General features: G+C 42.2%; 1 protein-coding gene across 2 annotated transcripts in view; it reads right to left on the reverse strand.

The window, feature by feature from the left end:
• The window catches only part of PMFBP1 (polyamine modulated factor 1 binding protein 1), a 61,330-nt gene that overhangs the window by 12,288 nt on the left and 21,513 nt on the right, over positions 1-27,529 (reverse strand). For both annotated transcript variants that reach the window (XM_006152690.3, XM_006152689.3), the window contains exons 4-14: positions 27,401-27,529; positions 23,923-24,144; positions 15,851-16,021; positions 14,254-14,364; positions 10,647-10,773; positions 10,397-10,554; positions 8,540-8,780; positions 5,800-5,977; positions 5,483-5,636; positions 3,587-3,754; positions 3,183-3,320 (exon numbers count right to left, since the gene is read on the reverse strand). The exon at positions 27,401-27,529 is cut by the window's right edge and continues 147 nt beyond it. In XM_006152690.3, coding sequence (XP_006152752.1) covers positions 3,183-3,320; positions 3,587-3,754; positions 5,483-5,636; positions 5,800-5,977; positions 8,540-8,780; positions 10,397-10,554; positions 10,647-10,773; positions 14,254-14,364; positions 15,851-16,021; positions 23,923-24,144; positions 27,401-27,529 — 1,797 coding nt within the window. The remainder of the gene's footprint in view (positions 1-3,182; positions 3,321-3,586; positions 3,755-5,482; positions 5,637-5,799; positions 5,978-8,539; positions 8,781-10,396; positions 10,555-10,646; positions 10,774-14,253; positions 14,365-15,850; positions 16,022-23,922; positions 24,145-27,400) is intronic.

The following is a 27,529-nucleotide window of genomic DNA, read 5'->3' on the forward strand; positions in this document are numbered from 1 at the left end:
TAAATGATAAAAATCAAGAAGTTCTGGGAACCAGCAGTTAGCGTAATGGCTATGTCGCTGGACTCCCACGTAGTCGCCCACGGTTCGCGTCCCGAACCCGGTGGCTTAAAACTCACGCTGGGTGCATGTGCGTGCGTGCCCAAGATCCCAAGAGGAGAATGGAGGAGAAGGGATTGTGGCGTGACCATCCCCCTGGTGGGTGATTCCTCGTTTTCTGTCTCTATGTCTCTCTCTGTCTGGTGAGCGCACGCGCCCTATAGTGAAAATCTCTCCAAAAAAAAAAAGTTCTAATAAAAGATTTACTCTTCTCTGCTGCCAAAAGTATTAAGTTTAGATTAAATTTTTATTTTTTTGCGATAGGTCATGTGAGCTCACTGGAGACAGAGACAGTGAAAAGGAAAGTGAGAAATCACCCTCCAGGGGGCTGGCCATGTCACAATCCCTTCTCCTCCTTCAATTTTTGGGCACATTTGCACACACGCCTGGCATGATTTTTGAGCCGCTAGATCTGGGAATTGAACCATGGTTGGCCATGTAAGAGTCCTGTACTTTAACCACCATGCCACCTGCTGGTCCTCTAGATGGGTTTTTAGGTGAATTCTATTAAGTCATGCCTGATTCATTGCTTTTTTTCCATCAGTTAGATTGACTAATTCTACCACCAAAACACATCCTGACTTTGCTCACTACCTTCTTCACTGACACTATGGAGCCTAGACTGTAACAGCATTCTAGCTGGCCTCCTCAATTCCATACCTACTCCTGTCCTTAAAATTCATTATCATCCATTAGTCAGAAATACATTTTGTGAACTAAAGTCAGATCATATTACCTCTCCTGTTCCTTCGAAGAAGTTCCATCAGTGCCTTTCTATAACTCTTAAAATAAAACACCAAATTTCTCAGCAGGAGAGGCCATAACATCTGCCCCGTCTTCATTTCCAATCTCGTTCTCTAGTAATGTTTCCCTTGATCAGTATACTCCAGTCATATTGGCCTTATTTCACTCTTAGAATGTGCCAAGTATTTTATTTAAAAAGTGATATGTGGGGCCAGCAGTTAGCATAATGGCTATGTTGCTGAACTCCCATGTAGTCGACCGCTGTTCAAGTCCTGGACCCGGTGGCTTAAACTCACGCCGGACGCGTGTGCGTGTGTGCCCAAGATCCCGAGAGGAGAATGGAGGAGAAGGGATTGCATCATGGCCATCCCCTCTGGGGGGGGGATTTCTCACTTTTTGTCTCTCTGTCTCGCTCTGTCTCTCTGGCGAGCGCATGCACCCTATAGCAAAAACCTCTCCAGAAAAAAAAAAAAAGTGATATGTGCTACACAGTTGGGATTTATACTAGGAAAGCAAGAATGGGCCAAAATTAAAGATCAATTAATTAATTCTATTCACATTACTGATATAAGCAGAAAGATGATATAATAATCTTAGTGGCTTCTAAAAAAAGGCATTTGAGGGACTGGCAGGTGGTATGGTAGTTAAGGTGTTGGACTCCCACATGGCTAACCATGGTTTAGGTCCTGGACCCGCTTGCTTTCTCACTTTCTCTCTCTGGTGAGTGCATGTGCCCTGTAACAAACTGAAATCAATCAATCAATCAATCAATCAATCAATAAAAGACTTCTTTTTAAAAAGGCATTTGATAAAATTCAAGATCCATGTGGGCAGCTCTTAGTAATTAAAGAATTGAAGAAATTTGATAAACGATAGCAGTAAGTAGCCTATTGGGAACATTATACTGAAACAGATGCATTCCGTTAAGGTAAAGTAAGAAAAAGATGCCTGTAAACACTGCTGCTAAAGAACATCATGCTGTCGGTACTGTCCAATGTATTAAGGCAAGAAAAATAAACAGAAATAGTGTAAAGAAATACTCTGAAAACTGGTGTTGCTTACAAATAATATAATCACCTATCAATACTTAGAAAATCAATAAGAAGCAACTTAAACATTTTTTAAGGGACAGTAAATGGTGTGGTGGTTAAGGTGCTAGAGTCTCCCATGGTAGACTGTGGTCGAGTTCTGGATCTGGTGGCTTGAAAATCATGCTGGCCACATGAGCGTGTGTGCCTAAAATCCTGAGAGGATACTGGAGAAGAGGGGACTGCAGTGTGGCCATCCCCCACTGGGGGTGATTTCTCACTTTCCCTTTCACTGTCTATCTGTGTGTCTGTCTGTCTCTCCAGTGAGCGCATGTGCCCTATGGCAAAAACATTAAAAAAACTTTATAAAAATTTTAAGTGAATTCAATAAGATGTATAAATATAGAATAAATGTATATTGGGTAGTTGGAAAAGTCATGATGCATTTTTGCATAGAACAACATAAAAAAATATGTCTTGACTTTTCTGACAACCCAATAAAATAACTGAGGATCATGGTAATGTATAATGTATATCCTGCTGGGAGTATAGCAGATGGAAGGCGTGTAAAAACTTTACGTAGACGCTCCATAAATGATCACTGAATGCAGGCACCGTGCCTAGCATATGCAAGATGTCATTCGCTGCTTTCTGTCATGTTTACTTGCATAATGAAAAAAAATAACGGTTTCTTCTCTTTTTCCCTTTTTTTTTTTTTTTTTTCCCTTTTTTTTTTTTTTTCCCTTTTTTTTTTTTTTTACAACTATATAGTTTTGGAAGTGTTCCCTAGCAGACAACTTCAATGAACTAGTTTATTCCATTCTGGTTTAAAATGTAACAATGGGGGGCCAGTGGATAGCATGGTGGTTAAGGCGCTGGACACTCCCACATGGCTGACCACGGTTCAAGTCCCAGATCTGGTGGCTTGCTTTCTCACTCTCCCTTCCCCGTCTCTCTCTTGTTCTGGTCAAATTAAAATGAATGAATAAAATTAAATAAATAATTTTTAGAAATGTAACAATGGAAGACTTGCTGGCAAACCCAGATAGTTGGGGGTCTTCACCAGATATAAAATAAAACCTTCCACATATAAAACCTTCCACGTACAAAAGTAACATGTCCTTGCCTCAGCAACTGGGTGTTGCAGGGTTACCCTACTTTGAGGAAAGAGGTGGAGCCACAAGTGCCACAGGAGGCACAGCTGGCCGTGCAGTTAGCTGCATTTCTGCAGTGGAGGACAGATAGGTACAAATTTTGGGTCAAGAGTCCTAGGGTTCAAGTTTCTCACCCCCCTTGGGGTTCCCATCTACTTACCTCTTGTTTCAGCTCTTGAATGACTTGTTGGGCGGTATTATATTTACTGTGAGAAGTTTCCAGTTGTGAAGAACAATGTATTATCTCTGTACGGAAATTCTCATTTTCCTCCTCCGCCTTTCTCAAATTCTCCTTCAACTACTCAACCATTAAAGAACGACACCCAGAAAAAAAGCATTAACCTCAGGCTTCTGTAAGAGCCCCACTCCGTCTTCCCTCGCCCATGGCTCCCTTCTCTGCCCTGTAATATTGCAGGCCTTCTAGCTGTCCTCACGTGGCTCTCTCACACTCCCTCCCTTGCTGAGGGCTGAGCACCCATGGCCTCTGCATCCTTCCACACCCGGCTAGGTTCATGTCTGGCCTTGGCTTCATGACCCTGACTCTTTCCAGAATCTCCTTCTCACCATCTTTTCTTTTTTTTTTAATTCTTGCTGCAAAGCCTCAAGTTCTTCTTCCAGCAATTTCTCCTGTTCTTTACTCTTTTTTAGCTGTTCCCGTTTCTCCTCCAGTAACCTTGTCACCTCATGAAGCTCATCTTCTAGCTTGCTTTTGGTGCACGACAGCTCTCTTTGCTGAGAAAATAAAGACTGGGCTGGAAGAGTCTAAGACTGTATTTAAATAAAATCTAGACAGTTGTACACAGAGAATGGCTGAAACAGATACGTGGACGATTCCTTAGTTATATAGCACATGTAATGAAAAAGTTTCCTCCAATGTTATGTAACATATTTTCTTTGTTCAATTAGATATACCAATTTATTTTATTTATAAATCCAATTCCCATAGCATTGGCTTCTCTCTTACTCTTCACATCTTTTCACATAAAAACCTCTTTGAATACAGTAAAAAAAAAAAAAAGGATCCTAGAACAGCACCAAAAGAATAATTCAGAGATCAAAGTGTAGTGAATTCTTACGGTTTTATGTTGCCTTGACATCCACTTGAATACAAGTTTAATTGTCTTATCCTGGAAGCAGTTTCATCACCCTTGACACAATTTCCGGTTCCAGCCAGTGGCCAGAGATAAGATCTTAGAGGCATCTCTCCAGCCCAGCAGATTGGGCTCCCATTCTTAAAAGCCTGAATCAGGCATTTGCCCCTGAACGTAAAATGACCCATATCCTACTCACCTAAACTTACTACCACAATTTCTCTCTCTCTCCTTTTCTCCTCTCTCTGCCTGACCCTTTAAAAAAAAAAAAAAGCCATAGGGCATGTGTCTTGCCAGAGAGAAACAGAAAAGAGGGAAAGTGAGAAATCACCCTGCAGGGAGAATGGCCATGCCACAGTCCTTTTCCTTCCGTTTTCCTCTTGAGATTTTGGGCACGCACAAACATGAACTTGGCATGATTTTCAAATTGCTGGGTCTGGGACTTGAACTGTGGTTGGCCATGGGGGAAATCCAGTGCCTTAACCACCATGCTACTTGCTGCGCCCCTGCCCAACTCTTTATTCCTGCCTTGCATGGCCTAGGGATAGAGGACTGCCCTTCCAACTCACTAAGCTCTCCCTCAAATCTTTGAATTTGCTTCCTGTTGTGGGTGTATAGAATGTATGCCTCCATTGGAAGAATTAAGGGCTTCCCTAGGCTAGGTTTTACCAGGAAGCTGGGGAGAAACTAAGGTTGGGCTCCTAGTGTCTGTCAGGTAAAAGGAGTATCCTGTGAAAGGCACACTATAAACACATATTCAGCTCCCTTTCATTTCCTGGTAGGGTAGGGGGGCTAGCCGCTCTGGCACTGGAACCCCAACTTAGCTGGGTGCCCATAAAACACACAGATTTTAAATTCATTCACAAAGATAACTTCTGAATTGTAGAAAGAACAACATTGCCATTTGATTATTATAATTATGATAATGACTTTTTGTTTGTTTGTTTGTTTGTTTGTTTTTTTAGGTTTTTGCCATAGGGTGCTTAGCCTTGCTGGAGAGAGAGAGAGGGAAAGTGAGAATCACTCCCCAGGGGGGATGGCCATATCACTCCCTTCTCAGATCTCCTCTTAGGGTTTTGTGAATGTATGCATATGTACCTGGCATGGTTTTCAAGTTGGCCATGTGGGAATCTAGGACCTTAACCACCATGCCACCTGCTGGCCCTGCCATTTGATTATTTTTAAGGCTAACTCTTGAAATGCCTGTTCCTGGTCATGGGCACTGATGCTAAGACTAGCTTAGCATTCTAACACAAATTCTGGAGTCGGTTTGCACAGATTGGTGGCAACATCTTTCTAGATAAAGGCCAAGATATCTGGTCTTAAGCAGAGAAAACGCTTGACCTGGCTGCCTATCCACCCTTCGTACCTGGTGTTGAATGAGTTTTATGTGATCTAGCAGCTCAGTAATTTTCAAATCCTGCTCTGCTACTGTCTTCTGCAACTGCTTCTTTTCCTTCTCTGAATTTTCAAGCTTCCTCAGAGCCTCACTGAGTTCCGATGTTAACTCCTCCACCCGCTTCCTAAAACAAAATGACGGTAACAGGAGGACGTTTGTGCCTGTGTTGGTGGGTGGTAGGGCTGGCCCCCGGGCGTCCTTGCTACCCCACTCCTGGGCAGCTGCCCACAGTTCGCGTGGCTGGCTCACAGGGACAGACCTGCTATCTGGAGGTGAGCCTGTGGTACCTGCTGGATGCCAGCTCCTCTTTATCCATCTGCAGCTTCTGAACTTCTCTCTGTAGCTCCTGGATGGTTTCTGTCTTTTGCTTGTCCAGGAAAATGCAGTTTTGCAGTTTTCTCTGGGTATCTTCCAGGTTATTCTCTGCCAGCATGGCCTCTTCTTTATATTGGGCTGCTTGCTGAGCTGCAGAAGCGAGGAGACAAGCCAGGGCACGTCCATGTGAGAAGGGAGAATGGATGAATATCGGCCTCTCAGATGAGACTGGCTACAGCGCCTGTTCTTTTCTGTAACCTACTTCGCTTCCCACTCTGTCCTCATTTCTCTCCATTTCATTATTTGTCCTATAGAACTCTGAGCTCTGTTAAGTTTCATCTTCAGCTACCCCCCAGGCATGGATTGCTTCATGATTAAAACTAAACGAATGGATAGAAATTCTTCAGTGTCTCCTGTGTGACTCACTCATTCTGTCATTAGGGACAAATCCTGACCCTGATGGAATTCAGTCTGGTCATAGAGCTCTAACCAGCCCATCGGTTAGAAAGAACACCATAATGTTAAACTTGCAGGCTGTGTACCCGGGGAAGAGGTGGGCTTGTGGAAGAGCAGAAGTTCAGCTGGGCTTCAAGAGGAGGAGGAGAAAGGGAATTCCAGGGGACACTATTAAAGCAAATATGTGGTGGAAGCAATGGGGCAGATGTGTAGGAAGAAGACAGGAGGAGACCAGTGTGGTTGGAAAAATGGGGTGGAATGGCGGGTGACAGGGTTGAGTAAGCAGGTGCATTAGTGGGGGATCTGGAGGATTTAAAAGCCAGAAGGAAAGGCTCACACTTGATTTGGTAGTTTCTTGGGCAGAAATCTGACAGAAAAGAAAGAGTACCGTAGGGAAGTTAGAATTCGTTAGAATTGAGAAAGACTTGTGGCAATATCTTTCCAGCAATCCTTGCCTCCAGTGGAAGGGGATAAGCACCTGAATAAGATGCTCACTGGGTTCCTTTATACCAAACACATACCCATACCCTATAGTTTCTGCTATTGTTTCTACTCTAAATATCACTCTCCTTGCATTCCTTCCTCCAAGTTTTCTGGCGTGGAGTGCTGGAAGAAGGATTGAGTCACTACAGAAATAGGAGGAAGAATGAGAGAGGAGGGTTTCTCTAAAGAAGGAATGAGAACAGGTTCGGTGTTGGAAGGTTGAGTTAAAAGGAGAAAACGAGCTGCCCAGGGGAACTAGTGTCTAAAGACCAGACTGACCACACTGAGAGCCAGTGTTAGGCTCTAAGTTTTTGAGTCTTCTGCAGAGAGGTATAGTGACCGGCAGCAGGGGAGCACCCAAAAAATGAGGACAGGGAGAAAAGAAAGGGTGGAGAACAGTGTCTTAGGAGATACAGTCTGACCAGGAGGGAAAAGAAAAAACAAAGGTGAGGTTTGTGGGAGAATGAGGGGGCTGCCGTGTCTCTAGCGCTGAGAAACAAGGTTTGTGGTGTGGGTGGCTAACAGCGTCAGGCAGGAGCTAAAGCAGGGCAAGGAGGGAAGCTAAGCTTAGAGTCTTTTTTTTTTTTTTAATTGAAAAATAATTCAGGGGCTGGCAGGTGGTGCAGTGGTTGAGGTGCTGGACTCCCACATGGCCAACCATGGTTCGAGTCCTGGACCTGGTGGTTTGCTTTCTCGCTTTCCTTCTCTGTCTCTGTCTCTCTCTGGTTAAAAAATAATAATGCTAAAAAAAGAAAAATAATAACATAAAATATGCCATTTTATTTTTTAAAAGATTTTGCTATAGAGTATGAGAGAGAGAGAGAGAGATGGAAAGTAAGAAATCACTCCCCAGGGGGATGGTCACACCACAATACCTTCTCCTTTATTTTCCTTTTGGGACTTGGGCACACATGCACACACACCTGGTGTGATTTTCAAGCCACCATGTCTGGGATTTGAACTGTGGTTGGCCGTGTGGGAGTCCTGCATCTTAACCACCACGCCACCTGCTGGCCCCCAAATTTACCTTTTTAAAGTGTACAAATCAGTGTTTTTTTAGTACACTAACAAAGTTGTGCAACCACCAGCAATATCTAATTCCGGAACATTATCTTTTCTTTCTTCTTTTAAAAATAATTTTGCCAGAGGGTATGTGTACTTGCCAGGGGGAAAGGAGGAGGAGGGGGAGAGGAGAAGGAGGAGGAGAGAGAGAGAGAGAGAGAGAGAGAGAGCAAGAAAGCACCCCCTATAGGGGAAATGGTCACACCACAATCCCTTCTCCACTTCTCCCTCCTTTCAGGATTCCAGGCACATGCAGACATGATCCCAGTCTGCTTCTCAAGCTGTCGGGTCTGGGACTCGAACCATGAAGTTGGCCATTTGGAATCCAGTTACCTTACCACCACATCATGGTCTAGAACATTTTCATCAACCCCAAAGAAACCCTGTCTCCAAGGCAAGAAGTTATTCGTGAGCTCTGAGAAAGCATTATCATCAGAAGGGCAAGGGCCTGGTCCAGAGTGCAACCATGTAGAAGAGAATGTGTTTGGAAGCCAAAGGAAGGGAGCAGGCTAAAAACTAGGGGGGGAGAAGTGAGTATGACCGAGGACCTGGAGAAGACGGCGAGGAACGTGGTGTAAAGAACTGAAGGACGGAACCCTGAGATGGTTTGGAGTGAGGTACTGGAAGACAAGGAGAGAGAAGGGGGCTGCTCTGGCTCCGTGGGTTAGCCCCAAGTGTGGCGACAGGTGGCAGCGCCTGCTGGGGCCTCACCGACCAGCCTGTGCTGCTGTTTGGCCTCTTCGAGACACTCCTTCAGCTTCTGGACCTCAGTCCGCAGGAACTCGCAGTCCGCCTTGCACTGGCCCTGCTTCGCCTCCTTGATGGTCATTTCGAGTTCGGTCGTCACGCATTGCTGCTTCTCCAGCTCCATGTCCTTCTTCATGAGGCAGTTCTGCACCTGTGTCAGTTTCTTCTCTAGCTCGTGCAGCATTTCGTCTTTGTCCTGGAGCAGCTGAGGAGAGCAAAGAGTGAATGCTGAGCGAGGCCTGGGCAGTGGCAGGGGAAAGCCAACCGGAGTGTCCTGAGCCACTGTCAGGCCACTGTCATCTCCTGCCTGGATACTGTGAAAGCCTGCCTCCCTGCTCCCCTCAGGACAAGGGGCCTTTATATGTAAGTCAGACCTTCTTATGCCTCTGCTCGAAACCTTCCGCCGGCTTTCATCTCATTTAGAAAAAGGCCAACCTCCTTACAATAACCTCCTGGGATGCTCATAGTCTGGCCCTACACTAGCTGGCTGACCTCACCTCCTGGCTTCCTCGCCTCTCCTGCGTCGGCGGACCTCCTGGAACACTCCAGCAGACTCTGCCTTAGGGTCTGTGCACTTGCTATTCCCTTTGCCTGGAATATCCTTCCTCAAGACTTTTGCCTGGGTGGCTCCTTCATTCAAATGTCAGCCCAACTGTTACCTTATCAGAGATGCCTTCCCTGATCACCTGGTGAGAGACAGCCACCAAGCTGTTGGGGTATGATACATTGGTTTTGTTATTTGTGTATTGTCTCCCCACATTAAAACGTGAGCTCCATGACAGTAGGGATGTCGCATGCTTTGTTATTTCCTTAGTGCCTAGAACAGTATTCGACATATTGTTGGTCCTCAAAAACATTTGTTGAATGAATACATGAATGACTTGAAGCTATTTATTCAGACTCCTTGCTTCTTGTCACCCTCTCTCCAAATGGTTATTTTGACTGGTGTAAAGAGGTTTTAATGACCAGCAAAAATAACTCTGATGAAAGTTCAGAGTTAGAACAGTACTGACTATGAAACTACAACCTTTCTGTTCTTAGCTCCATTTCTGGTTTCCCCAGAAACTTGACATAAGTTATTAACTACAGATCTTCCAAGGGATAGCTTTATTAATATTTTCAAATTGCCTGATTTTCACATTTGTAATATATTTGTAGTTAGAAAAAGAAGACTTCCTTGAATTCTTAATAAGGCCACATACTATCTCACAGCACTTCTATTATCAAGCATAAGAACAAGGGGAGTGTGTCCCAAACTCTCTTACTGCCTTGCAGGGCTAAAGGAAATCTTTTTTTTTTTTTTTTTTTGCTATAGGGCATGTGCGCTCATCAGAAAGACAGAGAGAGACAGAGAGACAGAAAGTGAGAAATCACGCCCCCCCCCCCCCCCCCCCCCGCCCAGGGGTGATGGCCACGCCGCAATCCCTTCTCCTCCATTCTCCTCTTGGGATCTTGGGCATGCATGCACACACGCCCGGCATGAGTTTAAGCCACCGGGTCTGGGACTTGAACCACAGTCAATTACTTGGGAGTTCAGTGACATAGCCATTATGCTAACTGCTGGTCCTGGGAAGTCTCTTTCTTATAAGGTTGATGCCTCCGCTATGGTCCTCACATAATCATAGTCTTTCATTATGGGCTCTAAGAAATGCCATGTAAATGCCCAGAACTGTGTCTGGGCCTGTAGACCCATCTCACTATGCGTGTGCTGAGGCTCCCAAAGTGGTCACAGTAGGTAGAGAGAGGCAGAACTGATTCGTGCCAAGGCACAGCCTCATATCTGCCCTGTTGGCAGCTCCAACCAGTGAGTCCTCACCTTACCTTGTCTTTCTTCAAAGCGAGCTTTTGGGTCTCCGTAAACTGCAGCTGCAGCTCCTGCAGCCGGTGTTGCAGGATGGCGGCCTCCTTATCCTTCCTCTCTATTTGGGCAGACGTCTCCTCTCGCAGCCCATGCAGGTCCAGCTCCAGCTTCATCATGTCTACAGTGGGGCGGGCCAGAGTACTACTTGCTCAGAGTAGGAGTTGGCTTCCTCCTGGCTCCCTGGCCACAGCCCACCAGCCCCTGGTTTACCCTTCATGATGTTCTTCTTCTGTTCCGACACGGCTTCCAATTCCATGCGCAGGTCCTTCACGAGGTTCTGGTACTCCTCCACATGCAGGCACTGGCTGTCTTTCTGCTCCTGCAAGTGCTTCAGTATCTGGCAGATGGAAGATGGGCAGGGAAGGATGAGGACAGGTGGGATGAACGCTTTCTGAAGTGCCAAATGTCCAGCACAGAACAACTTGGAGAGACAGAAAGTAGAACAGTGGCTGCCGGAGGCTGGGCAGATAAAATGGGGAGTGACTGCTAATGGGCATGGGGTTTCTTCTGGAATCATAGAAGTGTTCTAGAATTAGACAGTGGAGACAGTTGCTTAACCTTGAGAATATTCTAAAAATAGTAGTGGATCATATGATTTGTCAATTACATCTCAATTAAAAACATTTTAAAAAGGAGAACAAGAGAAAAAAATAACACGGTAGACTTCTCACACTCACACAGAATGCACATAGAAGAAGGTGTTCCTTTCTGCATCAATAGATGGTCAATTACAAAGCATCTACATGTGCCAGGCCCTGACAGGTGCTGGACAGCGGAGCAAAGAACACTAATGTAAATCTGTCTCCATGGAGCTGACTTTCAAGTGGGGAAAGGCGAAGGTCATAATAATTAGTGGCTTACAGGAAATGTTAAACACTGATAAGAGTCACAGAAGAAATAAAAGGACAAGAACGGAATGGGGGCATGTGTGTACTGGGGTGGCGTGTGTGTGTGTGTATGTGTTGCAGCTTTAATGATTCAATAATTAAATTGCCAGAGGATGTGTGTGCTTGCCAGAGAGAGAGAGAAAGTGTGTGTGTGTGTGTGTGTGTGTGTGTGTGCATGTGTGTGTGTGTGTGTGTGTGCATATGTGTGTGTGTGAGAGAGAGAGAGAGAGAGAGAGAGAGAGGAGAAAGTACTCCCCAATGGGGTGTGGGATTTTGAAAATAAAGGGAATTCCATCTTGTCAGACTTTGAGGCACGCATGCATATACGCTTGGTGTGTTTTTCAAGCTGCTGGGGCCAGATTTTGAAACATGGTTGGCCTTGTGAAATCTGGTTCCCTCTGCACAAGGCTTAACTGCTGTGCTACGGGGCCAACCCTGTGTTAAACAGGAGGACAAGCGGCCTGAGGAGGTACCTCTGAGCAGGGTCTTGCTGGAGGTGAGGGAGTGAGCCATGCATAGGTATCTGAGGGAAGAGCTTTCAGGTAGAGGCACTGGCCAGTGGCAAGGCTCTGGGGGGGAATACAGAGGAAGCCAGCTGGCTAGAATGGAGCCCATGACAGGTGGAGTAGGAAGAACTGATGTGAGGGAGCTAGCGGCTGGTCACGCCCGACAGGGCTCGCAGTGCCTCTCCAAGAATTTCGGCTTCTGCTCTGAAGGAGAGGGGAACGGGATGTAGCCAAGAGAAAGCAGGGGCATGTGGCTGAAGAGGAACAACTAGTTGCCTGGATGTCTTAGTCCCTTATGTTGGTGAAAGAAATACCTGAGGCTGGGTGATTTAAAAAACAAGTTAGAGGTTTGTTTATAAAACTCATAATTCTGGGGACCAGCAGTTAGCGTAATGGCTATGTCGCTGGACTCCCACGTAGTCGACCGCGGTTCGAGTCCCGGACCTGGTGGCTTAAACTCACGCCAGGCGCGTGTGCGTGCGTGCCCAAGATCCCGAGAGGAGAATGGAGAAGAAGGGATTGCGGCGTGGCCATCCCCCCTGGGGGGTGATTTCCTGCTTTCTATCTCTCTGTCTCTCTCTCTCTGTCTGGCGAGCGCATGCGCCCTATAGCAAAAACCTCTCCAAAAACAAACAAACAAACAAAAAAACAAAAAACAACAACAACAAAAAACGTCATAATTCTGGGGCTGGAAGTCCAAAGGCATCACAGAATGGTAGAAGGCAGGAATTTCAGCAGGGCAGAACATGGTCTTTATCCATGTGTCTTCTGCCCACCTCACTCCTCTTTAAAACTCAGTCATGGGGGCTCTGCCCTGATGGCTATCACACCCAAAAATCCCAACCTTGAACACCACGAAGAGAGAAAGCTCTCACTTAACACCATTACAATCCAACCATGTACCAAACCATGAACCATGGGGGGACAAACCATTGTCCAAATCGTAACACTGGGGAGAGCTGTTTACGTAATCTCAGCGATGACAGAAGGGAACGTGGTAACATGAAGACAGGAGGTGGCAGCTGGAGAAAAACAGCAATCACCATATGACCCAGATACGGGCACTGCAGGTCTTGAAGGCCCACAGTATGCCAGGCCAACTGAGGGAAGAAGAGGATAGCTAGGCGGATCTATAAAGTGGACAGCTTCAGTCCTAATAGAATAGCCAGGTAGCACGAAGGCTTTGGATAGGAAATACACAATGGCCGGGGAAGACGTATTCTATCTCTTGGGAAAGTCTGTATAATTTTTTAAAAAATGGAGTGTACTGAGATCTTGCTGCAGGTAAGGATGTGAATGACATGGAACTGACCTTTAAAATAAATACTGGCAGATGTCTAAAGAGGAACTACAAGTTCAATATTAATCTTTGATTCATCCAACTTCCTGGAAGTGGAAAATCCTGGTAAGAGAAGAATCTCCATTCGCCCCACTAGATGGCCCCTTAGATAGCTTACACATGTTTGCTCTCTCTGTCACCCCATTTTTCCCCATTTTAGCATCCCGTCTTGGGACAGGAAGGCACAAAATGGTCTCATGTTCAGGAGTCTTAAGACAGGACCTCACCTAGGAGGGGACCTGATGCAGTTTTGACTAATGTGTTTCATCAGATGTTGCTATTTGTTTACATTGTGTAAACGCATAGTCACTGCTAGATGTTGCTTTGAATTTTGCAAACCCAGAATTCTCATAAAAATAAAGGAATGAATTTGAATGAATAATATTTGTAAATTTGCTATTTTCTTTAATTTTTATTTAGTACTATTATTTTTAAATTTGGCGAGAAAGAGAGAGAGAGAGAGAAAGAGAGAAAGGGAAAGTGAGACAGCAAGTCACCAGGTCTGGGACTCGAACCATGTGGGAATCCAATGCCTTAACCACTATGCCACCAGCTGGCTCCAATTTGCTACTTTTTGCCTCCATCCAGACATTAGGAGTCTGGAAGGTCTTTCTGACCATCTTACAAGCCCACCAGAGTACTGTCCTGTTTAGGTTGCATTGTTGGAAGTAGAGTAAGAAATAGGTACAAATTAGGGGCCAGACAGTGGTGCCGCAGTAAAACACAATGCTCTGTGAAGATGACCCACAGGGAAGGTTCTTGGTTCAAGTCTGGACATCTCCTTGAGTACATGGCCATGCCCATGATCTGGGGTTGGTTGAAGGCTGAGGGTGGACAATAGTGTCAGGACCCTTTTGGGGGTTCTTTCATTGTAGGTATGACTCCAACATGTAAAGGTATTATAATCTTTGGGGCTTGACATATATTATATACAGTATCCCTTGGCAGGACTAACCAAGATTACATAAATACAAATTAAACTATAATATAGAAATAAAAAAAGAGTAGTAAAGCCCTGCTTATTTCAGAATTGAACCCAGCTCAGCCCTATCCCACCAGGCACACAGGAATACGCGTTCGCCCACCTTTTTGATGTCTTCACAATCTTCCGAGGAGCTGGGAGGATGTCTGTGGGTGGCTGTATAGGAAGCAAAGTCTGCTTGTAGTTTTATCAAAGCCTCCTCACGCTCCAGAACCTGCAAATGAGTGTAAGTTGGTTATGCTGACAAGGTAACATGCTTAGCACTATCACCATATTTTGCAGGGCATTCCTTTCTGTGGCATTCCATAGTTCATCATGTATTTTCTAGGAGGAAGGGATATGATCTCCATCTCATATCAAGGTTCTCCAAGGCACAGAGAGTGATTGGTTCAAGTCCTCCAGGGGCCACATTCTAGACTCTCCTGAGCCTCTGTGTGGTCTACTTTATAAGGCAGAAGAAAGTTCCTCAGAGGTTATGATGGAAAAATGTATCTAACCTACCAGAGGACAGGATTTAAAGTTTGAGAATGAAAAAGGGTGTTTCTTACAGAGTGGGCAAGTGTGTGTGTGTGTGTGTGTGTATGTGTGTACTTTTATCGTTGTTATAAATTTAAAAGAAACATAAAAATTTGGTTCCAATGTTATGTGTTTTATTCATTTTTTTAATAATTTGTTGAAAATAATTCAAACACAGTCTAAATATTGAGAATAAATGAAAATCTTTTTTTTTTTGATAGATTTTTTTTTGCTACAGGGCATGTGTGCTCACTGGAAAGACAGACAGAAAGTGAAAAATCACTCCCCAGGAGGGATGGCCATGTTGCAATCCTTTCTCTCCATTCTCCTCTTGGGATTTTGGACACACACACACACACACACACATGCCTGGCATGGCTGCTGGGTTCAGGACTCGAACTGCGGTCGACTATGTGGGAGTCCACTGACATAATCATTATGCCATCTGCTGGTCCCAAGAATAAGTAAAAATCTTATCTTCATTTATTCTCCTTTCTATTACTTCCATTAAGGGGGAGGACACAACTAGAAATTTATAGTATATACTTCTATAATGATGGATTTTAAAAACCAAAAATAGAACTGAAGTATATATAGGATTCTGCAACCTATCCTCAACAATCACAAACATGCTTGTATGCACCTCTTATAGATTTGCCTAGTCCTTTTATTGGCTGCATATTATTCCACAATCCAGCTATCTCTTTAAATGCTTCTCTGAATCTCTATTTTTTTGAGAGATTTTTTTCTATAGGATGCATGTGCTCACTGTAGAGACAGAGAGACAGAAAGTGAGACATCACTCCCCGATGTGATGACCACGCCGCAATCCCTTCTCCTTTATTCTCCTCTAGGGATTTTGGGTGGGCACACACATGTGCCTGGTGTGAGTTTTAAGCCTCCAGGCCTGGGACTTGAACTGTGGTCAACTACGTGGGAGTCCAGCGACGTAAGCATCACACCATCTGCTGATCTCGTCTTTATTAATTTCTACTTAGGATGTTGTGTGGAAGATTTTAGTCTCTTTAACTTAATGAAGGTGTGGGAGAGACACGGCAGGGCGAACACAAGCAAAAGGTGAAGCAAGTACATATAAGATGGGAGAGGGATGAATCGAGGTGACTTCTTTTCCCCTCATGCCTTTATTGTGCGTATTTCAGAAAAATGTTCTAGAAGGCACATACCAAAGCATTACTGCAGGCTAGCTTATTTCGAAGTTCCTGGATTAAATCATCCTGTTCAGAGACCTTTTGCCAGACTTCAGACAATCGTTTCAGGGTCTCCTGGTGTTCTTGAATCATGCAGGGAGAAGTGTAGATACGCACCTTTGAATGATCACCTTTGTTCTCGGGTTCCTGAGGTATTTAAAAATAACAGGTTGGTTTTGTTTGTAATTTGTGAGTGATCTTCAGAATTCTATGAACATGGAAACTTTGTAGTACTGTATTAGAAAAGTGTATGTTCATGTATGGGAATCATGGTTTTCTGAACAAAAGAAATAACATTAACTAGTGCATACACATAGTAAAAAGTCCAAACGGCTCATAGGAGAATACCCTGAAAAGCAAGCCTTCCGAGGCTAACGGGTGACATGGTGGTTGAGGCACTGAACTCCTGCTGACTGTGGTTTGAGTCCTGGATGTGACAGCTTGCTTTCTCCTTCTCCCTCTCCCTTTCTCTCTGTCTCTGGTAGTAATAATAAATAAATAATTCCTTGAAAAAAAGTAAGCCTTTCTCCATCCTAACTTACCTCCATGACTCGTTTGTGATATCAGGTTTTTTGGGGGTTTTTTTGAGAAGTTTTTGGCTACAGGGTGCGTGCGCTCGCCAGAAAGACAGAGAGACAGAGGGACAGAAAGCAAGAAATCACTCCCCAGGGGGGATGTCCACGCCACAATCCCTTCTCCTCCATCCTCCTCTCGGGATCCTGGGCACGCATGCACACGTGCCTGGTGTGATTTTAAGCCACCGGGTCTGGTACTCGAACTGTGGTCGACCACATGAGAGTCTAGCGACATAACCATTATGCCAACTGCTGGTCCCGATATCAGGTTTTTTTTTTTTTTTTTTTTTGTCCTTCTAGGGATGTTTTCTACATAGCTTTATAATAAATAAACAGACAAAAATAGACAGACAAGTATACTTATATAGCACTTCTCTCTTTCTCTCTCTTTTTCTCTCTCTCTCTCTATATATATGTATCAAATACCCCTCACTTTTTTCCTTACACAAATGAGTCTTCTATACACTATTTTAAACACTGTATTTTCACTTGACAATTTGTGTAGGGTATTTTCCATATTGTTACTTGCAGATTTATGTAGGATATTTTCCATATTGTTACTTGCAGATTTTACTCATAAAATTAATTTCTAATTACACAAGCAATCATGCTTATATTATCCTTCTAAAATATTGTAACATTACAAGCAAGTCTAAATTTCTCTTTGACTGCCACCTCTAATCTCATACCCTTCCTCCTCATCAGAGAGGACAATCTGTGCATAACCTTTTAGAACTTTATTTAGGTAATATACATAAATCTGAAAAATCCAGAGTACATTGGTCTAAGATATAAAAATGGATTTTTTCATCAAACAAGAAGTACTAGAAATTTATCCATGTTAGTACATGCGCTTCTATCTTATTCTTTATTTTCATTTTTTGAGAGGTTTTTGCTATAGGGCGTGTGCACTTGCCAGACAGACAGAGACAGAGAGACAGAAAGCGAGAAATCACCCCCCAGCGGGAATGGCCATGCCGCATTCCCTTCTCCTCCATTCTCCTCTCAGGATCTTGGGCACGCATGCACATGCACCTGGCGTGAGTTTTAAGCCACCGGGTCCGGGACACAAACTGCGATTGACTACATGGGAGTCCAGTGACATAGCCATTACTCTAACTGCTGGTCCCCTATCTTATTCTTCTAAATTGCTTTTAATTGTGTTTATCCAGCTTCCTAAAGATGGGAATATAAGTTGCTTTCAGGTTTTACTAAATTAAGGTGAAATGACTACTTTTGCACATAAATATCTGAGTATCTATTCTATATGTGTGGATTAAATTCATAGAAGTAGGACTTCTAGGTCATATTTTAAATTTTGATAGATATAAAATTGTCCTTTAAAATTATTATTTTAAAAAATTTGCCAGAGGGTGCATATACATGCCAGAGAGAGAGACAGAGGACAGTGAGAGAAAAAAAGAACCCCTGAATAGGGCCTGGTCATGCCTCAAACTCTTCTCCATTTCTCCATCCTGTTGGGATTTTGGGCATGCATGCACATGCGCTGCTGTGTTTTTCAAGCCTCTGGAGCAGGGATTCGAACTATAGTGGACTATGTGGTATCCAGCTTCCTTAACCATCAGGTCATAGGCTGGCTCAGGAATTTGTACCACATGACACTCATCAACGAGAGTATGGCTGTTTCCCTAGAATGATATATATTTAAAAAGAATTATTTTCCTATATCGTCTGAAACCATGCACGAAGGTTCTTACTCTCTTACTGGTCTGCACTAATAATGACGTGAACTGATGCATATAGTAAAAAAAGAGCAAAGAGTTCTAGTATGGATAGTAGATCCTTTCTCCATTAAACTTGTGTCCCTAACTAACTTTTTGGCGGCCAAGTTAGAAATAGCTGATGTTCATTGAGCATGAAAGTTGCCCATGTACAAGATGCAGGAAAATCAGTCAGAAATCTAAAATAATGTTAACATAAATAATTTAGTGTATAGTGTATGTATAAGAGGGCAAAGTAATAAAAAAATAGAAAAATTAGAAGACAAGAAGAAGACGTCTACAAGAAGTTCCATATCTTTTTAATACTATGGGATGAAAAATAAAATCTGATTTAAAAGCAATAGAACAGGTCCAGCTGCAGTAGCATGTGCTAAGATGCTATGCTCCATAAACTGGGACCACACAGGGGGCTTGGGTTTAATTCCAGGTCCACCCTAAAGGCCTGGCATGGTGGTATGCACCTACAATCTCAGAGACTGGGGGAGGCTGAGGAAGGAGGATTGCAAGTTCCAGACTGGACTGGGCAACACAATAAGATTATGTCTAAAAATGAGCTTGGTGTGATGTGTGCAACTACAGTTCCAGCTGGGAGCTGGGATGCTGAGGCAGGAGGGGGATCACAACATGGTAAGATGCTGTCTCAAAAAAAAAAAAAAAAAAAAAGAAAAAGAAGAAGAAGAAAAACTCCCTGAGTTGAAGAAAAATATAGATCTTTAGGGCTGGCAAGCTGTGTGGTGTTTAAGGATGCTGGACTCCCCACATGGCCGCCTGCGACCTGGTGGCTTGCTTTCTCACTTTCCCTCTCTCTTTCTCTCTCATTCTGTCCCTCTCTGGTCAAATTAAAGAATAAACATATAAACAAAGTTAAATAAAATAATTCTTAAAAGAAGAAAAACATAGATTTTCAAATTAAGAGTCATTTAAATATTGAGAGCTTACTGGAAAATAAACTAAAAATATCCTGAGTCTAAAAGAGGCAAAATAGGTGACTACAAAAAAACTGAGAAATAGTTTGACATCTAAACAACTCATATTTAATACTGGGTGGTATGCAGCAGTATCTTCAAAGACTTAAAGGAAGATGCTTTTAAAAGTTTATATGTTCAGTCAAACTAGTATTCAAGAACAATGGCAAAATAAAGTTTGTTTAGATACAGAAATATTGAGAAACTTTTCCACCTACAATTGTTTCTGAAAGAAATAAGAAGGAATTACTACAACAAAAGGAAAAATCCAAGAATGCAGAAGAGGTAAAGTATACTGTAGACAATAATGAGAAAAAGTTGGATTTATTTGTAATGAAATAGACATTTTCTACATTATGTAAACAGTTCCAGAGATTAAAAAAAAGATGAAAAGCTTTCCAACTATTGTATTAGGATAGCATAATCCAGACACCATATGAGATGAAAGCACAAAATTTAAGTCATCAAACTAATCTCATTTCTGAATATAGATGCAAAAAATAAAATTTCAACACATTTAGTATGTCAGCTTATTAAAGTAACAATATAGTATGATCAAGTAGGGCTATTCCAGGAGCATAAAGATAGTTTTATATATGAAAATCCATGAATGAAATTCACTTCATTAAAAGATAGACACTAAAAAAGGTGAATAAAATTCAACATTCATACCTCGCAAAAACTCTTGATAAGCTAAATATGGATAGTCACATACCTTTAACTTGAAAAAAGATATTAACAAGAAGCCAAGAACAGGCATTATAGTTAATGGTGAAATGCTATAAATATTTCCTTTAAAGTGAGGAACAAGGCAAGGATGCTCTAATTCTATATTGTCCTGGAAATTCTGGTTAATGTGATAAAGTGAAAAATAAGTTGTCTAAATTTTGAAAGGGAAAGCAATTTAGAAAAATCCAAGAGGTCCAAATGAAAACGTGATCAGAGAGCACAGTAAGATGGTCGGATAAGTGATAAGTTTTCCTATACATCAGTAATAATGAATAATATTAAATGTATAAAAGATCCCATTCATAAAACCAGTAACAATTGGAATACATCTAGCAATAAACTTAAGAAATATGTAAGATCTATTTTAAAAAGTGTAAAAACTTCCTGAAGGACACATTAAAATACCTGAATCAAGATAGAACTACATCATGTTTCAATACATCATGTTCCATAGGGCATGCTAATTTCTCTCAAATTAATACTTAAGTTGAAAGTCAGTCAATATAAATCTAAATTTCATCAAAAGGCAACATACAAAAATGACCAAGAAAAATTTTAAAGTATAGAACAATGGGGTTGGCCCCACAGCTTCATGGTTAATGGAGCCAGATCCCACAGTGCTGACCACAGTTTTAAATCCTGGTCCCAGGGTCTTGGAAACACACTGGGCACATGTGTGTGTGTGCCCCAGATCCTGATAGGATAGAGATATGGAGGAGATGAGATCATGGTATGACTGTCTCCCTTTCTCATTCTCTGTCTCTCTGCCTCTCTCAGGGGAGCATACACACTCTCTGACAATTATATATATTAAAAAAGTGTAAAACAGTGAAGGAGGACCTTAGCTAAAAGGAGCTCTTAAAATATGCTATCAGTTGAATTCACTAAAAAAATTCTGACTCTGTTGTAGGAACTAGCAAGATCGAAAGAATAGAGTCTAGAAAGAGCCATGTGTATACATGACTTAGTATATGAATTGGTACTTGAATCAGTGAGGAAAGATTGGGATGGTCAACAAATGATTTTGGGGGCCAGTTGGCCAAAAGTGTTGTGGTAATGCCACAACACTTGAAGATGCTGGATCCACGAGAGAAGATCCTGGGCTCGTGTCTGAGACCTTCCTATTCACACTGGGCACACGTGTGGGTGCCTGTCATTCAGGTTGGACGAGGCTGGTGACAGATTGTGGTGTGAAGACCCTGTTGAGGGAGCCTCTCTCTGTCTCTCTTCTTTCTGTCTCTCTTATTAAATAAGTAAGTAAATTTATTAATTAAAAAATTATTTGAGGGGACCAGCAGATGGTATAATGGTTATGTTGCTGGACTCCCAAGTAGTTAATTGTGGTTTGAGTTTCTGTCCTGGAAGCTTAAAACTCATGCTGGACACATGTGTGTACATGCCCAAAATCCTGGGAGAAGAATGAAGGAGAACGATTTGTGTCATGACCGTCCCCCTGGAGGGTGATTTCCCGCTTTCTTTTTCTCTGTCTTTCTGGTGAGTACCCTACAGCAAAAATCTCTCTTGAAAAACTGATTTGGGGATCACTGAAAATCTACTTAGATAAACATAAAATTAGGGCCTTATCATATATATGTGTGTGTGTGTGTGTGTGTATATATATATATATACACACATACACACACACATATACATATATATTTATTAATATATTCCAGATCAACTAAAGACAAAACATAAAAATTCAAAATTATTACAGTGCAAATTGAAAACATGAGATAAACTTTTATAACCCAGTGTGTACAGAAGGCCTTTCTAAGCAAGGCATAAAACCTAGAATCTATAAAGAAGGACGAATAGATTCAACTCCATAAAAATAAAAACCTCTGTATGGTGAAAAATACCATTAATAAAGTGAAATGAAAAATTACAGACTGGAAGAAAATATTTGCAACATATGTAATGAAGTATTATTACCTGTAATATGTTAAGAAGCTTCTATAAATCAATACAAAAAAGACTAACAATCCAGTAAGAAAAAAAAGTGGGTTGAGGATTAAAACAAGTAATTCACAAGACAGAAATCCATATGACTGATATACTTATCTACAGTGCTCAATACTTCATTAGTGTGGTAGAAACTGTGATTTGCCTCCCAGATCCCATTTGGCAATGAAGCTCTAACTGCCCCAGCTGCTGGGAGTGCTGCAAAGATGGTCTTCAGCTGCCGGCCCCTTTTGGGGCTGCTTTGACTAGGTCACCGCTCTCCCTAAGGGCAGTCCACAACCAATAAGTGCTCAACATGGGGTATAAAGATTAGCTCTTTTCTCAATGTCAGACTACTCAGAAGGTTTATCCAGCTTCCCATGGGTTTGGCTAAGCCCTTTGTTAAGACTGTATCATAGTTCAATTCTTCCCTCTGCTCAACCCAAAGGTTTATACCAAGAGCTTTTCCTAAAAATGTCCTGCTTGCGAATCTGTCTCAGAGTCTGATTCCTGGGGAACCCAACCTACAATTATTAGAACTAAAAGAAATGAAAATTATATGAGAGAACGGTTCCTCCCACATCAGTTTAGTATAATCTAAAAAGATGGAAAACAAACAGTGGGGGTGGGGGTGAGGAAATAAATTCCCATAATTACTGTTGGTAAATGCGTGAACTGGCAGAACCTTCTTAATGTACAATTCAGAAATTTTAAAAATGCATTTAAAAATTTTGCTACAGGGCATGTGTATTCATTGGAGATATAAAGTGAGAAAGTACCTCCTAGGGGGATGACCATACTACAACCTCTTCTTCTCCATTGTTCTCTCAGGATTTTAGGCACACACACACACACACACACACACACACACACACACACATGGGTTTGGTCTGTTTTTCAAGCCTCTGGGTTCAGGACTTGAACTGTGTTGCTGGCCTTGTGGGGATCCAGTCCTTCTTAACTACCACACCACCTGGCTGACCCACACTTTATAGATATTTTTAAACATTAAAAGTAAGCTTATTATTTTACCCAGCAATGCCATTTCAGGAGTTATCCTATAGAAATAAGGATGTTCATTACAGTTCATTTGTAACAGAGAGAATAAATAGGTTCATAGATGGTACATCCATACAACAGAATTACAAGGTGATAACTAAAAGAAATTGCTAAGGTATGCATCTAAAAGGCAAGTTGTAAAACAACATTTATAATACAATTTATTTATGTAAAGGAAAACACAAATCATTTATATATTTGTATAGCAAACCCCCCCGGAGGAGTCCCAACACCTTATTCATGGGATTACCCAAAGGGAACAAAGTGAGGAGGAGGCTGATGGCAGACTTCCACTTTAATTTTCATACTTCGGGACCAGCAGATGGCATAATGGATACATTACTGGACTCTCACATAATCAATTGCCAGATGTGTGTGCATGCTTGTCTAAAATTCAAGAGGAGAATGGAGGAGAAGGGATTGCAGCATGGCCATGCCCCCTGGGCAGTGATTTCTTGCTTTCAGTCTCTCTGTCTCTCTCTCTCTGGCGAGCACACACACCCTATAGCAAAAATCTCTCTCAAAAAAAAAATTCCATGCTTCTGTCTAGAGAACCTACATCACTGTATTACTTGTAATTTTAATAAAACAATTAAAAGCAGAAATAAACAATCCAGGTATTTGGGCTCTTCTTCCCCACATTTCATGGCTTCTCCTCTTGTGTGGTCCTGAAATCATGGTTTGTGTGTGTCCTGTGATCTCCAAGACCCCACTCCCACTCTGCACTGCTACTGCAGGACCCTCATGAAAACATGGAAGATTAAAGAACTCATGTGGTAATTCTCTTTCTGCCTTATTTGAAGTGGTGGCTCTTTAAATGAATTAAATTAATTAATTAATCAAAATTGTTGAAGAACAGTCATAAAGGAGATGTGAAAGCTGGAAGTTCAAAAGCCGAAGGGTACAAAATTCAAGGGCAGCCCCGATATCTGGTCGAAAGTTTGGATTACCGGGGGAGTAGGCTAGGACTTTAGAGGAGACCATTTGGGGGGCCTGTCTACTTGTCAGACTGAGTGGTCTGGTTTAAGTCCTACCTGACTGATGAGCCCACTGAGCTCCCCCTCCAACATCTTCACTTGGCACTCCAGTAACTCGATGTTGCTCAGGGAAGTCTGGTATTTATCCCTGTAGAGAGTTAAGCTTCTTTCTAGGGAGACGATCTTGTCCCCGGCCAAGGCGAGTTGCTCCTGTGCCAAATGGAGCTTCTCCCCTGTGTTCTCATTATGATTTCCCATTTCCTCCTCATAGAGAATCACCTGTAAGTGTAGAAATGAAACCACACTGAACCCATGGAAGCATTTAATGAGGAAAGGATATGGTTGTCAGACCCCATGCAGAGCAGTCTTATATCTAAACTAGAAACCCAGATGAACCAAATAGGTGCAGTGCAGATCAAAAGCTATAGTATCAGGATATATAACATCAGGATGTTAATGATTAAAAATAAAATTGTCCAATTTAGAGATAAGCTCCATACCTGTTTCCCATTCTGCCTGGCAAGTGGTAGGAACTCAATAAATACTTGTTAGTTGATGAATAGGAATGGATTTGTATAGCTTCATTTTTTTAAAAAAGGACTTGGAATTCTGGTATTCTTTCTTTCCTAGGCATTCTCTAGAGGTCTAATTAAGAAAATGTAGAGCCCCTTGTGCACGCAGGTCTATTTCAGCAATGTTCCCAAGAGACAGTAGAACATGACCTGAGGTTCCTCTGGGAATGATCCTTATTTAGATTTCTTTTCTTCCTAATCAATTAATTAGCCAACCAACTGACAGATACTTACTGAATGCTCATGAGCACTATGTTGGCTGCAGGGGAAATATTTATGTATAAGATACAGGCTCACCCCTCAAAGAGTTTAAAATGCTTAAAATCTTGGGGAGATAACATTTAAAATTAACAAACTGCATGTAGTTGAGCATGGTAAATAGTATGGCTTGAATTATGAGGGAGATCTAAAAACACTCATGAAATGCATATGAAAAGACTATGTTATGTATTAAAAAGTTTTTGCACCAAAATAGACTTGTTCCTTAATTTCATTTTTTCATGAACTTTTTGAAGTCCCCTCATATATACTGAAGGGGTTAAGAGCAAGAGACTCATCAAGGGCAGCTTCATATTGGTTCAAATAGACCAGTGCAGAATTCTGATAGAACTCCTTAGTTGAAGTTAATTATACTTGCTGCCTGCCGTGTGAGATTCTTCTTAGAGAAGGATCGTTTAGTTTAAGGGTTTATTAAGTAAGGACAAGAGGAGAGGAGTATTTTGTATTCAAATGTTGATAACAGAAACTGTCAGTGGCCTAATCATATCTCCTCTGCACTCGCTATTTCTTACATGCTAAAACCATTCCAACTACAAGCATCTTCAACTCTGTCTGGGGACTTCTCTGGCTCCAGAAATCCACTCAACCAGAGAGACAAGACAGGATAGGTTAGAAGTGCTAAGGAGTTAACCACCACCAGCAGCAGCCCTACACCAATGACTGGGGTTGGTTGGTGGTTTACTTTGAGGCATGTTCTTTTTTTTAAGAATTATTTTTTATATAACTTTAATTATTCTTATTGCTATTTTCCAGTTTGATCAGAGAGAGACACAGAGAGAGAGCGAGAGAGAGAGAGAGAGAGAGAGAGAGCAAGCCGTCAAATCTGAGATTCAGACCGCGGTCAATCATGTGGGAGTCCAGTGCCTTTAACCACCACGTCACCTGCCGCTCCCTCTGAGGCATGTTCTACTTCCACTTCCAGGGAAATTGAACCCCAGCTGCCCACAGCAATAATCTTCTCAATAGCGATTTCTTTTATAGGCACGCTGCCCTTCTAAGACTCATCTCCTCACGTGCTTTCTGGGATCACCTTCTGAATTAACTCCTCGTATTCATGTCCTTGTCTTAGGGTCTACTCTGTTGGGAGAACTCAACCTCAGACATAAACTTAATGCTTTAGTGTAACAAAGCATTGGAGAAATTTAGCAGAATGCTTACAATAATTTTTCCAAAGCTTCACTGGCTTGGGAACTGTGACAGTGACTGCTGCTTGCCGAATTCCCCTCTTCCTTCGTAATTGAACCTAGCCTTAACTGGAGGCAGCAATGCATCTCCTAGGATACCACATCTCCTAGCCTTCCTAGGGACTAGCTATAGCCCTGTGGCTAATGCTGGCCTATGATAGGTAAGTTAAAGTGTTGTGTGGGCTTTCAGTGTCTGTAACAGAAAGGAGTGTGCCCTTTTATTTCCCCGCCCTCTTCGCAGACTCTTTGGAATAAGGATGTGAAGGTTGGCTCCAGCAGCCATCTCAGGTGACCCAGAGAATGGAAGCCTTGAGCTGATGACGGTGGAGCCAAAGGAGAAGTCTAGGTATCCGATGATACATGCAGTTGTTGACTTTCTTTTATATGGCATGGAATTAAACTGCCTTATTTATTTTTTTGGTTATATGCAGCTAAATAGAATCCCAACTAATTCAAGGCCATTTAATCTGGACTGGACTCTTTTAATTTATGACTAACCAGCCAGTTTTAACATTCAGCATTAGCTTTATTGAACCATAGTTTATGCTCATAAGTGTTGTTCCAGATTACACTTTACAGGACAACCCTTCTCTGTTTCTTCTCCTCCCAGTATTTTTCAGTCAGTTCTCACTAGGCCATAATATTCCCTTTTTAAAACTTCTATCATCTTGAATTCCCCTCATAGGGTGCCCGGAGTTAGTCCTTATGCAAGAGTACCATCCAAAACACTCCTTGGAATTTCATCTTTAAATATGAAGGAAGAAAATGCCAGGGGAAGCCTAAGTTATAAGAGTCTGTCTTTCCCATTCCTTCGAACCCATGGTTTTATTGCTGCTGGTGCCACTGGTGCTCAACCAGTCTTCAGTTCTGTAACTTTGGGTCTTTGAATTTACTTGGGATTCTATGGGATTGCTACTCTTTGAAAATAAACTGCCCTGGAACACAAATAGAAATAAATGCCCTGAATGTACTTAGAAGAAGTCTATGTGATCTTAAACTCCAAGCTTCAAAAATGATCTGGTACTCTCAGTGACAGACTCGGACTTAACACCTCATTATCTTATCAGCTGCGCAGGTGCTAGGAATATACATACTATCAAACCTGATTTTTCTAAAAATGGGTGATTTAATCGGTCTTTTTTTTTTTTTTTTTTTTTTTTGCAACCCACAGAGGCTTAGAGACTTTTGGATTGAATTTTCAGTGCTAATGGAATGGAGAAGATGGCCTTACACTCACACATACACGCACACATGGGCATGCGTTGCAATGCCACATGGCCTGCATGTGAATTCTGGCGCTCTCGCCCATTATACCATTTTGCTTAGTTTCTTTCTGCTCAACTTTAAAAGGATCGAGAATTAAAGAGGGAAAATTTATAAAATCAGCTCGGAATGTTGTGATGGTCTCTTTAGTTCTTGTGTTTCCTTTCTAGTGGGTGTGGCCTAATTTCTGGAAGTACACGGGCTTTTGGGACATTTCCATAGTTAATGCATCTATACCTCGTCTTCTTTCATTTTGCAGTGATGGTGAAGAAGAACCAGGTCAGAAGTCTGCTTTTCTAGGATGGACTGATACTGAAGGAGAGAGCAGTAAGAAGTCTGCAGCTCTTCTGTGCGAAACTCCAGTTC

Source organism: Tupaia chinensis, unplaced genomic scaffold (genome assembly GCF_000334495.1).
Source record: "Tupaia chinensis unplaced genomic scaffold, TupChi_1.0 Scaffold000355_1, whole genome shotgun sequence".
NCBI classification, from domain to species: Eukaryota; Metazoa; Chordata; class Mammalia; order Scandentia; family Tupaiidae; genus Tupaia; species Tupaia belangeri.